Here is an 11,715-nt window from a genome sequence, read left to right on the forward strand (position 1 = left end):
GGAAGAGGAGGAGTGGGGTGAGGGCTCCCGGCCCCCCAATTTTGGGAAGGCGCTGATTCCCTTGACGCAGGGCACTTATGCATGTGGACACTCAGCTGGATTAGTTAAGTTTTGGCGAAGTTGTAGGTTAGGAGATGGCAGAACTGGGCTTAGGATGGATGGCTTCCAGGAGTGGGGAGTTAGCATGACCTCTGCATGCAGCATTGGAGAGACCAAGACTGGTGTCCAACTCTGGTGTCAACTCTGGTGTCCAAACCTCAAAAAGGTGGTTAGAAAAATTGGAAAGGGGTCAGCAAAGACTTGAAAGAATGAGTCAATAGTTGCAAACGCTGCCTTTGACTTCATATGCTCAATCTACTTAATTTTCCAAGAGGCGATAAAGAGGTGACTTGATCATGGCCTTACAGGTACCTAGAGAAGAAGATTTCTGCTCAGAGAAGGCTCATTGATCTAGCAAAGGCAGAACACGAGCCAATGTCTGGAATCTGAAGCTAGACAAATTCAGACTGGCAGTGAGGTGCGAACGTTTAAACACAAGGGCAGTTAGCCATTAGAACCCCTTACCAGGGACATCCTGGCAGGCTCTAAATGAAGACCAGGTGTGTTTCTAAAAGATCTACTTGGGCTCAACCAGACACTATCGTCTCAATGCAGGAATCACTGGGTGAGATTCTCTGCCTGGCTTATGAGGGAGGCCAGACTCGGTTACCCTAACGGGGCCTTCTGGCCTTAAACGCTATGAGTCTTGAGTGTGGAGGGGCTAACGTCTGGCCAGAATATGCACAACAGGCCAGTTCCTGCTCCCAACATTGGAGTTGTGCCATTGACGTCCGGGGAGCAGGATTGGGCCCATAAGAAGCACTCACAACATTCTGTTGTTTATGTCTTTATTAGCACTGCCAATAAATAGGACTCAGAAAAGTCAGAAATAAACCCCTGGGTGGGAAAAGCATTCCATTAGTGCAAAGGGGAAGGGAAGGTGAGAGGAGAAATGGACTACGTCTTTGGTGCTGGGCAGGTTAGATGACAATACACTGGGCATCACAGCTGGGAATCCCTCCATTCAGAAGGGTTAAGAACAGTGTATAGTTCACTATGGAAAACCCATGTCATCATCGTCATCATCGCCACTGCTGTCATCACCATTCTCAACAGCATCAGGCATAGTGGGGCATGTGATGGATGAGAGAGCATCTTGGAAAAGAATGCGCTGTGGGGAATTCTTACTGGATGAGAGACCAGTTAGGCGGAGAATGCGCTGTGGGGAAGAGAGAGAGAGAGATCATTGACTGGTCTGGGGGATCTGAGATGGACACTAGGGCTAGGGCAGCAGCCATTTGAGTTGGGGCTATGGGTGGGTTGTGCTTGCTGCAAAGAGGGAGCAGGGGATGTAAGTTTGGCCACTTGCACCCTCTAGAGTTGGAAGGTGCAATGAGGACTTTGGAGGAGGCACATCATACTGTGAAGTATCATTCCCTCTCATCCCCACCCCCACTACTGTGCCTCTGCGTATCTAGGCTCTTACTGTGCCCATCACCAGGAAGTCTGGCCAAGAGTGGCCATCCTAGTCTAGAGCAGCACCTGGACCTTGGAACACAGGAAGATCTGGAGGGCTGGAAAAAAGCTAATGTTCTGCCAATATTTTAATCGAGTAAATGGGATGATGCGGGTAACTATAGCCCAGCTGGCCTGACATTGCTCCCAGGCAAAGTCGTATACATGGACTTTGGACATTTGACTTAGCACTGCATGACATTCTCATTAAAAAATCAGCATTACACAAAAACATTGTAGCACCCAATAAATGGCTTAAAAACTGGCTAACGGAACCTCAGAAAGTACTTGTCACTCAGGAATCATCATCCTAGGAGGTGTTTCCAGTGGGGTTCCTGCTGGGATCTGGTCTTGGTTCAATGTTATTTAATCTCTTTGTCCAGGACATGGAAGGAAATGTCTACAATGGTTTGGCCATTTTTGCATGGGTTCTGGATGCACCTTATTCCTCCTTCTCAGACCCTCCCACTTTTCTCCTTATCCCATGAGGCGTTGGCCCAGGGCCCATCCCACTGATATTTTATCATGGGGGCCCTGCAGATCCAGGGCGGGAGCTGGTACCGAATGGTTATCCAAGCCAGGCTGGTAAATGTGCCTGTGCAGTGGTACCAAACTGCAAAGGCCACTCTTTAAATGGATGTCCTTCCACTTGGCATGCTCTCTTTGGCTGTAATTTCATAGCGTGTCCATCAGACACACCCCAGCTGGGCTATACCACTCTGGTGTCGCAAAGTGCCTCTAAACACAGTTTAGCTGGCCAGCTGAGCAGAGTTATGGCTGCTTTGTGTCATTGGAGCGTGCCTGTGAACCTAACTCACATATATTGCCCCCTTCACTCCCCTCAGTCTATAAGGGTCTCCAGACCCCACACCTGGGGGCAAACTCAGATAGGAATCTGTGTAGCCCCATTTGCTACGAGGGATGACGATGGAATTCTGTTGGGGCTGCTACTCACCAATTCCAGGTTTTTGTTCTGCAGCTGTGTGATGATCTCCTTGTACTTCCTCTTCTTCTCTTGCTCCTCATACTCTCTCTCTTGCATCTGGCGCCGGGCCTCTCTTTCTTTGGCCTTGTCTTCAAGCTCTCTCTGGTGCATGCGTTCCTTGTGCTGTCGTTCTCTTTCCCGGTCCTCATGCTCTCTCTTCTTCTCTTCCTCCTCGCGTTCTCGCTGCCTCTCTTCCATCTCATGCTGTCTCTTCTTCTCTTCCTCCTCGCGCTGTTTTTGTTTCTCTTCCTTCTCGTGCTGTCTCTTCTTCTCTTCCTCCTCGCGCTGTTTTTGTTTCTCTTCCTTCTCGTGCTGTCTCTTCTTCTCTGCCTCCTCGTTCTCCAGCTTTTTCAGCTCCACCTTTATGTATAAACCACCTGGGTTATACTTTCCTTCAACTCGCTCATGTATCAGATATCCAGGGCCTGGTGCCTCACTGCCCTGTACCTTGTATCATCACGTACACTTGTGCAAAATGGGTGTAAAACACTATCCGCTCAGAATAGTTGTGCTTCACATGCACCTTGCACAAGTGACTGTGCAAGGTTCTAGGCTGGGCGAATCGGGCCCACATTTTGGTGGAAATCTGCACAGCACAGTGGAGTGACATTGATTTACACCAGGGTGTGGTTTGTTTTGTTCAGGGAGTGTTTCTTGGGCTCTGTAAATGTTTGTCCTTGTGACTCCTGTAGATGCTGCTACCTTAGAGCTATTTGGTGCCTGTATGATGCCATGAAAGGCTGGCCACCTTTCAGCCTGGCTCCTGCCTGGCTAACACCTACCCTGCAAATGAGCAAGGAACCATCCGTGTGGCAAAACCTATTTATGCCCTGAGTACTCTAAGTGGGGCAATGTGGTCTAGATGAAATTACTGTAAAGTGGGTGCACAACTGATTGACAAACTTCCCTCAAAGCGTAGTTATCAATGGTTCGCTGTCAAAGCGGAGGATGTGTCTAGTGGGGTCGCTCAGGTGAATCTGTCCTGGGTCCAGTACTAGTCAATATAACAAAGTGGAGATTATGCTTATGAAATTTATGGGAAGGCACCATAGTAGCATGGGACGGAAGCACTTTGGAGAAAAAGGGTAGAATTCAAAAGGACCTGGACAAATTGGAGCATTGATCTGAAATCAACGAGACGAAATCCAATAAAGACAAGTTGAAAGTACTACACTTAGGAAGGAAAAATCAAATTGACAACTACAAAATTGGAAATAACTGGCTAGGCAGCAGTACTGCTGGAAAGGATCTGGGAGTTATAGTGGATCACAAACTGAATATGAGCCAATATTGTGATGCAGTTGTGGAAAAGGCTAATATAATTCTGGGGTGTATTAACATCAATGTCATATGTAAGACATGGGAGGTAATTGTCCCATTCTGCTCAGCACTGGTGAAGCCTCAGCTGGAGTATTTTGTCCAGTTCTAAGTGCCACACTTTAAGAAAAATGTGGCCAAATTGGTGAGCACCCAAAGGAGTCAACAGAAAAATGCTTAAAGGCTTAGAAAACCAGACCTATCACAAAAGGTTAAAAAAAACCCTGGGCATGTTCAGTCTCGAGAGAAGAAGATTGTGGGAAAAACCTGATAAGTCATCAAACATGCTAAGGCAGCTCTAAAGACTATGATGATCAATTGCTCTCCATGTCCAGAGAAGGTAGGACGAGAAGTAATGGGCTTAATCTGCAGCAAGGGAGATTTATATTAGATATTAGGAAAAGCTTTCTAACTCTAAGGATAGTTAAATACCGGAACAGGCTTCCAAGGGAGGTTGTGGAATCTCCGTCATTGGAAGTTTTTAAGACCAGGTCAGACAAACCCCTGTCAGGGATGTTCTAGGTTGACTTGGGCCTGCCTGCGTGCAGGGGGCTGGACCAGATGACCTCGCCATGTCCCTTCCAGCCCGACATTTCTAGTGCTCCTAGGAGCATGTCCGTGATGTGCTGAAAGGGGATTAGACAGTGTGTGAGGCTTCTGGTCATTCCCTTTGATTGTGTAGGAAGAGCTGGTGGGTGGGATTCCCAGGAGCCCTGTGGCCTAGCCCCTGGATTCACAAAGGGACTTAGGCACCTACCTCCAACAGCCAGGCGCCCTGAAATTCACAGCACCCTCACTCAGCTGCCACCTGAGTTGCCGCCTGGGGCATGTGCAGAGGCCCCAAACCCTGACCCTGCCCTGCTACCCGGAGCTCTGACTCACCAGTGGAATTCTCAGAGCAGGTGTTCCCCTGCCTATCTGGCCTGCAAGGCCCGATCCCATAGGCCTGACTGGTTCGGGCTACTCACAAAAGAGAGCTGGTGTCGAACAGACTGGGAATTTTGGAGGCTGGCTTGGCTGCACGTATGTCAGTCTACTCAGTAGCTGGGGCACTCACCTGGCATGTGGGCAGGCCAGATTTGAATCCCTGCTCTGCCTGATTTGAAGTGAGGACTTGAACCCATGCGAGTGCCCTAACCATCAGCCCACGGGCTGTAATGGGGGTGTGCGCCCTTCTCTGGTTCTTTCTGAGAAAGGGCTGACCTGGCTTCAGTTTCTAACTGCAGAGAGGGGTCGTGGTGGAGAATCCTGGGCAGAGGGAGGGGCCTCCCTCCAGCCTGTCAGTCAGGCACCTAAGTACCCTACGGATCTGGCCCTGCAGCCTCACCCCTGGCCGCTGCATGTCACTCCTGGGCAACTCCCCACTCACTGTCTGAGAATCCCTGTCTTAGGAGCCTAACCCTCCTTGTGTGTTATCTGGGGAGCCTGAGCACCTAACTCAGGCCCAGCAGAGCCCCAGCAGTTAGGCTGTCGCAGCGCCGAGTCCAAGTCCCTTTTGTGAATCTAGCCTGAAGTGCCTGGGGAAAGGCTCTGGGGTTTGTGCTCCTTGGTCCCTTAGGCACTTACGCTCCAGTGACTGAACCTTTGATGCTCGTTTCATTTCCCTGAGGACGATGGACACAGTAAGCTGGTAACCGTACTCAGTAATACATCCTCTGTATGTGTGTGTGTGTGTGTGTGTGGGGGGTGGTTCTAGCATTTGTGGGCTAAATATTGTGTGTGTTACAGTAGCACCTACCGGCTCCAGCTAAGATCAGGCCCCCGCGGTGCTAGCTGCTCTCCATACACATGGTGAGAGCTAGTCTCTGCCCTGGGGAATTTACAATCTAATTAGCCAACAAACAAAGGCAGACTTGTTACCCCATTTTACAGCTTGAGACCCAGAGAGACTCCATGACTCTGTTCCCTGTTCTCCTGCATTCCAGGCACTGCCTTAACCAGAAGCCATCCCTGCCCTCACGTGGCTGGCGTGACAATAGAGCCTGTGAAGCGGAGTCGGTGCTGGCTCTGGCCTGCGGGGGGCGGGGGGGGGGGGGGGAAGGAACCATGCTGCACTCACCTGAGATGTAAAAATGCCGCCCATCTGTGAAAACAAAAACAGAGCTCAGGATGAAACTGGGAGGGGAGGGTGAGACAGAACGGGGAACATATGGCACTGCGGGGTGGATAGAAGGGCAAGGACACTGCTGTGGCTCCTGGCTGGAAGGTGGCTTTGTAACCAACCACCTACACTTGAGCTACCTCTGTCCTAAATGCTCGGTGGCATCTGCTCTGGCTCCCATTCCCCCAGCATCTGAGCCCCTCCCTGACCCACCTGGAGTCACCCCCCACCCCTGAAAGGCAGCACAGCAGCCTCACGACATTCCCGCAGGGGAGCTGAGGCACAGAGATGAAGTGCCTCGCCCCAGGTCACACAGGGACAGCCGCAATTGACCCCAGCTCTGCACCCACAGCCAAAAGGAGCAAGGAGCTGGCTCCACAGATGAACCTGCATCCCTATCTCCCACCAGCCGCCCCAGATCCTGCCTAGGCAGCTATGTCAAGAGGTGCTGGTCTATTGCACAGCGTGAGGAGTGCGTGGATCATAGATCCTATGGGCAGATGCTCAGACCTGCTATGCTCGCTTTGTTCCGATCAGGCATGTTCCTCCCCCTCAGTTAAATTATGTCTCTGCACTGTAGCTAATCATCTTATTTAATTATGGGATTTATTGTTGTGGTTAATTCATGTTTACTCAGTGTGTGATGGCATGGGCAGCACATGGCTCTGGCATTTGGGGAAGCTGTCCAAACGCCGGATGCTCCCCTGGCACCCGGACCGTGGCCCTGCCCCCTGCTCCGCCCCAAGGCCCTGCCTCCACTCGGCCTCCTCCCCCAAGGCCCCACCCACACTCCACCCCAGGCCCCGCCCATGCTTGGTTCTTTCCCTTGCTGCTCTCTTAGTCGTTCCACCCCTCCCGCCCCCGAGACCAGGGCCATCCCTAGCTATTCTGGGGCCCTACGTAGCCCCCCACGGGGGGTGTGTGTGTGGCCCCAGGCCTCCGCGGGAGGGCTGGCCCTAGGCCTCTGTGGGGGGGGGAACCATCCCCCAGCACTCACCGGCAGCGTGGCTGGGGCCGGGTCGCTGCACTTCCCACTGCTGGTGAGTGCAGCCCCTGCCCTGCTGCAGAGCTGAGGGGAGTGGGGGCAGGGCTGAGGCAGGGCAGGGGTGGGGGCCCTGGGGAAGAGGCAGAGCAGGGGTTGGAGCAGCACGCAGCTGCGCAGGGCACCAGGAAATTTGGTGCCCCACATTTCCTGGTGCCCTGCGCAGCTGCGTACTTTGTGTATGGGTAAGGACGGCCCTGCCCGAGACCCTCCGCTGAGCAATACCGGATTTATAATGGCGCCATGGTGCCGGGCCCACGGTCAAAAGGGGCCCTGGCGTGCTCTTCTCCGCCCCCCCCCCCGCTCTCTACTGTGGGGTCAGAGCTTGACGCTGCGGGCTGCTGCGGCTCCGTGGCAGCCTCTGCCTGCAGCCTGGCTCCTGCCCCGCCCCTTTCCCCAGCTACGTTCCCTCCCCCCACCCCAGCTGCCGATCAGCTGGATCAGCTGCTAGCCGGCAGGAGGGGGGAGGAGGGAGCCGCAGCACGCCGCTCCGGGGGCGGAGGCGGAGAAGAAGAGGCGGGGATGAGGCCTCTCCCCCGCCTCTTTCCCCAGCGTGCTACGTTCCCCCTCCCCCCCCCACTGGTCAGCTGGATCAGCCTTGCGGACAGGAGGGGGGCAAGGAGGAGCGAGCTGCAGCACACCACTCCGGGGAGGAGGAGAAGACGAGGTGGGGTGAGGCCTTGGGGAAGGGGCTGGAATTGGGGCATACCCCCTCCAGCCCCCCGCGTGAGCACCCCCACGACCCCAACCCACCCCAGCAGCTAGGGTGACCAGACAGCAAGTGTGAAAAATCAGGACAGGGGGTGGGGGGTAATAGGAGCCTATATAAGAAAAAGACCCAAAAATCGGGACTGTCCCTATAAAATCGGGACATCTGGTCACCCTACCAGCAGCCCCCTGCCCACCCTAACCCCTGTACCCCCCCAGCCCCCTTAGCCTCTGGCCCTGCCCTGACCCTGCACTCCCCTCACACCTCCTCAGCACCCCCTCACACACCCCCAGCCCCCTTCCCTGACCCCTGCACCCCCCACACCTCCCTGCCCTGACTCCTGCATCCCCCTCACACCTCCCCAGCCCCCTGCACCCCCCTCTCACCCCCTCACACGCCTCCAGCCCTGACCCCTGCACCCCCTACACCTCCCCAGCCCTGACCCCTGCATCCCCCCCACATCCCCACCCCCATCCTGAGAACCAAACAGGAGCTGCCCCAGGTAAGCGCTCCACACCCCAACCTCATGCCCCAACCCTGACCCCCCTCCCTCGCCCTAGCTCCTGGCCAGACCCCGCACCCGAACATTTTTTTACAATATTTGGAAAGATCATTAAGTGGTCCGTCGAGACCCTCTGTGGTTTTCAAGTGGTCTGTGGAAAAATAAGTTAGACTACAAGAACAATCAAGGTACCTCACTTTATTTTCATTTACTTGCTATTACTTATGGGAGGAGGATGAAGAAAAAAAGAATGAAAAATGGGGGAAGGGGGAGATAAGAGAGAATGTTCTTTTTCTTGGCTGGGTCCCAAGGAGGAGCCCCAAAAATGAAGCTGAGCACAGGGCTGGGGGGCCCCAATAACTCTAAATCCACCACTGGCTGTCACGTCACCTGGGCTGGGGATACTGTCAGGGCCGGTGTAACCACTAGGTGAACTAGGCGACCGCTTAAGGCGCCAAGATTTGGGGATGCCAAAAAGCGGTGCCCCAATTTTTTTTTTATACTACAGTGGAGTCACATCTTACACGGGGGTTAGGTTCTAAAGTCACTGCGTAAGAGGAAAATTGCGTATAGTGAAAATTACCATAAAGTACAGTATACACTAGAACAGGGGTCCTCAACCTACGGCACGCATGCCAAAGGCGGCACGCAAGCTGATTTTTTTTTAATGGCAGGCTGCGGGTCCCGGCTGCTGCTGAACCTGCTGCCGACCTGGGGTTCTGTTCACTCAGCTGGCAGCGGGCTGAGCAGGGCCAGCAGTGGGCCGGCTCCTGCCAGCCGGGGTCCCAGCCGCCAGCCCCGCTCAGCCCGCTGCCGGTCTGGGGTTCCGGCTGCCAGCCCCTTGCCAGTCGGGGTCCCAGCCACCGGCCCCACTCAGCCTCCTGCTGGCCTGGGGCTCCGTTCACCCAGGCCACCAGGAGGCTGAGCAGATCCGGCGGCCAGTACCCCGGCTGGCAGCGGGCTGCTCAGCCTGCTGCCGGTCTGGGGTCCTGGCCACCGGCCCCAGTCAGCCCGCTGACAATCTGGGGTTCCGGGTGCCCACCCCTTGCCAGCCACGGTCTCGGCCGCTGGCCCTGCTCAGCTTCCTGCCGGCCTGGGTGAATGGCAGGAGGCTGAGCGGAGTCGCCGGCTGGGACCCCAGCTGGCAGCTGAGTGAACAGACCCCCTGGCTGGCAGCAGGCTCAGCGGTGGCCGGGACCCACAGGCTGCCATTAAAAAAAAAAAAATCAGCTCGCGTGCCACCTTTGGCATGCGTGCTGTAGGTTGAGGACCCCTGTTCTAGTGTATACTGTACTTTATGGTAATTTTCACTATACGCAATTTTCCTCTTATGCGCTGACCTTAGAACCTAACCCCCGCGTAAGATGTGACTCCACTGTATTCATTTTTGAAAATTTATAATAAGTGATGCTCTGGAGGGGAGGGGGAGGGTGCTAGGTGCAAGTTTCGCCTACGGTGCAAAATATCCTTGCACCAGCCCTGGATACTGTGTCAGCTGATCCCCACGGTCTCCAACCTACCTGGGCAGTACAGCAGACATGGCCCTGCCCACTAGCTCCTCTCCACTCCCTAGCCCACCCACCACTTGCTTCCCCCCCCACACTTAAACATGCTTGCTTACCCCCCGCCCCCCCCCAGGCATTTCTGGCAGCCCTGTTGCCAGGTATCCAGTTTTAGACTGGAAACTCCAGTAGAAAACAGGCCCTGAGTGTCCGGTTAGCAGTGCTGACTGGAAACTAAATGTCCGGTTATAGGAGTAACCACATTAGCCTCCGCTCCTCCCACTCCCAACACCCACCCCAGAGGGCTGGAAGAGAACCTGTCCTGCTGCTGTGGGAGGAGGGCAGCTCAGTGCAGAGAGGTGAAGAGAATGGGCTAGAACCAGGTAGGTACCCGCTCTATGTGGGTGGGGGGGGAGGGAGTTCTGTTTACTCCCTTCTCAGCCCTGCTGCGCTTGCAGTTTACCCCTGGCCCCTCTCTTGCTCTAGGGACCAATCCTAGCTCCTGCCCCACTGTGCTTTTGCCCCCGGCCCCTTTTACAATTATTCCCCAGGGGGGGCCCACAAATATGTTTGGCGCCGGGCCCACAAAAAGTTAATCCGGCCCTGCCGCTGAGTCCCTCCCCGCTGCCCCCGACGCCTGCTGTGTCCCTCCTCTGCGCCACTCCTCCTCCCCCAAAGGCCCCCCTGCCTGTCGCTCACTGCGTCATTCCATCCCTCCCCCCACCCCGAGAACCCCACCGCATATCTCCCCTCCTCCACCCCCACTGCCCGCTGAATCCCTCCCCTCCTCCACCCACCCTCCCCCGAGGTTTCTGCTGCCTGCCACTAACCACATCCCTCCTCTCCTCCTCCCTCCCTCCCCCAAAGGCCCCCCTGCCTGCCTGTCACTTGCTGGAGCGCGGCCGCGTGGCGCACCTTCCGGGAGCCGTGTTGTGCGGCCCCTGACCCTGCGCCTGGCCGGAGCGGGACAAGCCCCAGACCCTGTTCCGCAGTGGGAGCTCGAGGGCCGGATCCGGCCCACGGGCCGTAGTTTGCCCACCCCAACGTTAGTGCATCTGACTTCAAATCAGTGCAGACCGGGACAGTGCAAGGAGGGACGAGACCCCACACAGACACACACATTGCAGAGGGGCAGCAGTATGAGCCAAAGTCAGATAGTTGTTAATGGGAAAAGGTTAAAGACATCTGGACTTCCCGCGCTGATTGGCAGTTAACAAGTCTGGTACCAGTCCTGCCACAGAACCGCCAAGGTACGCGCATGGTGACACTGCACGGTTAGAAAAAGGACCTGAACAGAACAAGTAAAGCATTACCTTGTTTCAACCTGCAACTGAGTGGGTGCTCTGACCCGAGAGCCTGTCGCGCTGATCTGGCTAGAAGCTTCTAGCTGCTGCACAAGGAAGTGGTTAGAGGAAACAGAACACCCAGTGACGAGACACTAGCCTTTTCCTGTAACTCCCTGCCCCGGATTAGTTCTTATAATCATTTGGCTGCATCCAGGCTTTTCTCCAGAAACAGCAAATAAACTAGTGCATCAGGGGCAGCACCAGAGGCATCTGGGCTCAATAAAGTTCCCCTGGGGGGACATCAGGTTTAGCTGGCTGATTTAGCTGGTTTAGCTGAGATATGGCTGCTGTGTGTCCTTGCAGCAGCTGGCACGTGTCTGTGAACCTGGCTCATTTATATATTGCCCCCCCGTGAGTCTGTACACCTGGGGGCAAACTCAGGTAGGGATCTGTGTAGTCCATTTGCTACAAGGGGTGACGATGGATCCCACTCACCAGCTTCAGGGATCTGATGTGCAGCCATCACATCTTCTCCTCTTTCCTTGGTCTTGTCGAGCGCTCTCCCCTCGCACATTGTCTGGGGCACCTGCAGATGCTGCTGTAACACACAATGAATGTTGGCTTCTGCCCCAAGGAACTGGCCCAAACCTTCCCCAGGGCCCAACCCAAACCCCCATATTTACTAGCATTCAAAAATACTGCAGGGAAAACAGCCCC

General features: G+C 54.8%; 1 protein-coding gene across 2 annotated transcripts; it reads right to left on the bottom strand.

The window, feature by feature from the left end:
* Nucleotides 1-882: 882 nt before the first annotated feature.
* LOC135884837 (trichohyalin-like) lies at nt 883-11,089 on the bottom strand. 2 transcript variants are annotated; one of them, XM_065412391.1, is made up of 4 exons: nt 11,026-11,089; nt 5,916-5,939; nt 2,510-2,899; nt 883-1,258 (listed from the first exon to the last, which is right to left on the bottom strand). In XM_065412391.1, the coding sequence occupies exons 2-4, from the start codon at nt 5,937-5,939 to the stop codon at nt 1,094-1,096; spliced, it is 579 nt and encodes a 192-aa protein (XP_065268463.1). In that variant the 5' UTR covers nt 11,026-11,089; the 3' UTR covers nt 883-1,093. The 2 variants fall into 2 exon arrangements, with proteins under 2 accessions (XP_065268463.1, XP_065268464.1); XM_065412392.1 differs by lacking the exon at nt 11,026-11,089 and adding an exon at nt 7,225-7,318.
* Nucleotides 11,090-11,715: the final 626 nt, after the last annotated feature.

The sequence above is a fragment of the Emys orbicularis genome, chromosome 10 (assembly GCF_028017835.1).
Source record: "Emys orbicularis isolate rEmyOrb1 chromosome 10, rEmyOrb1.hap1, whole genome shotgun sequence".
NCBI lineage: Eukaryota > Metazoa > Chordata > Testudines > Emydidae > Emys > Emys orbicularis.

Excerpts from the sequence above, each read along its gene's own strand:
- LOC135884837 (XM_065412391.1), bottom strand. The coding sequence starts at position 5,939 with ATGGGCGGCATTTTTACATCTCAG. Across the intron at positions 2,900-5,915 it reads GCGGCATTTTTACATCTCAG|GTGGAGCTGAAAAAGCTGGA; the intron begins GTGAGTGCAGCA and ends TTATACATAAAG. Across the intron at positions 1,259-2,509 it reads AGAACAAAAACCTGGAATTG|CGCATTCTCCGCCTAACTGG; the intron begins GTGAGTAGCAGC and ends TCTTCCCCACAG.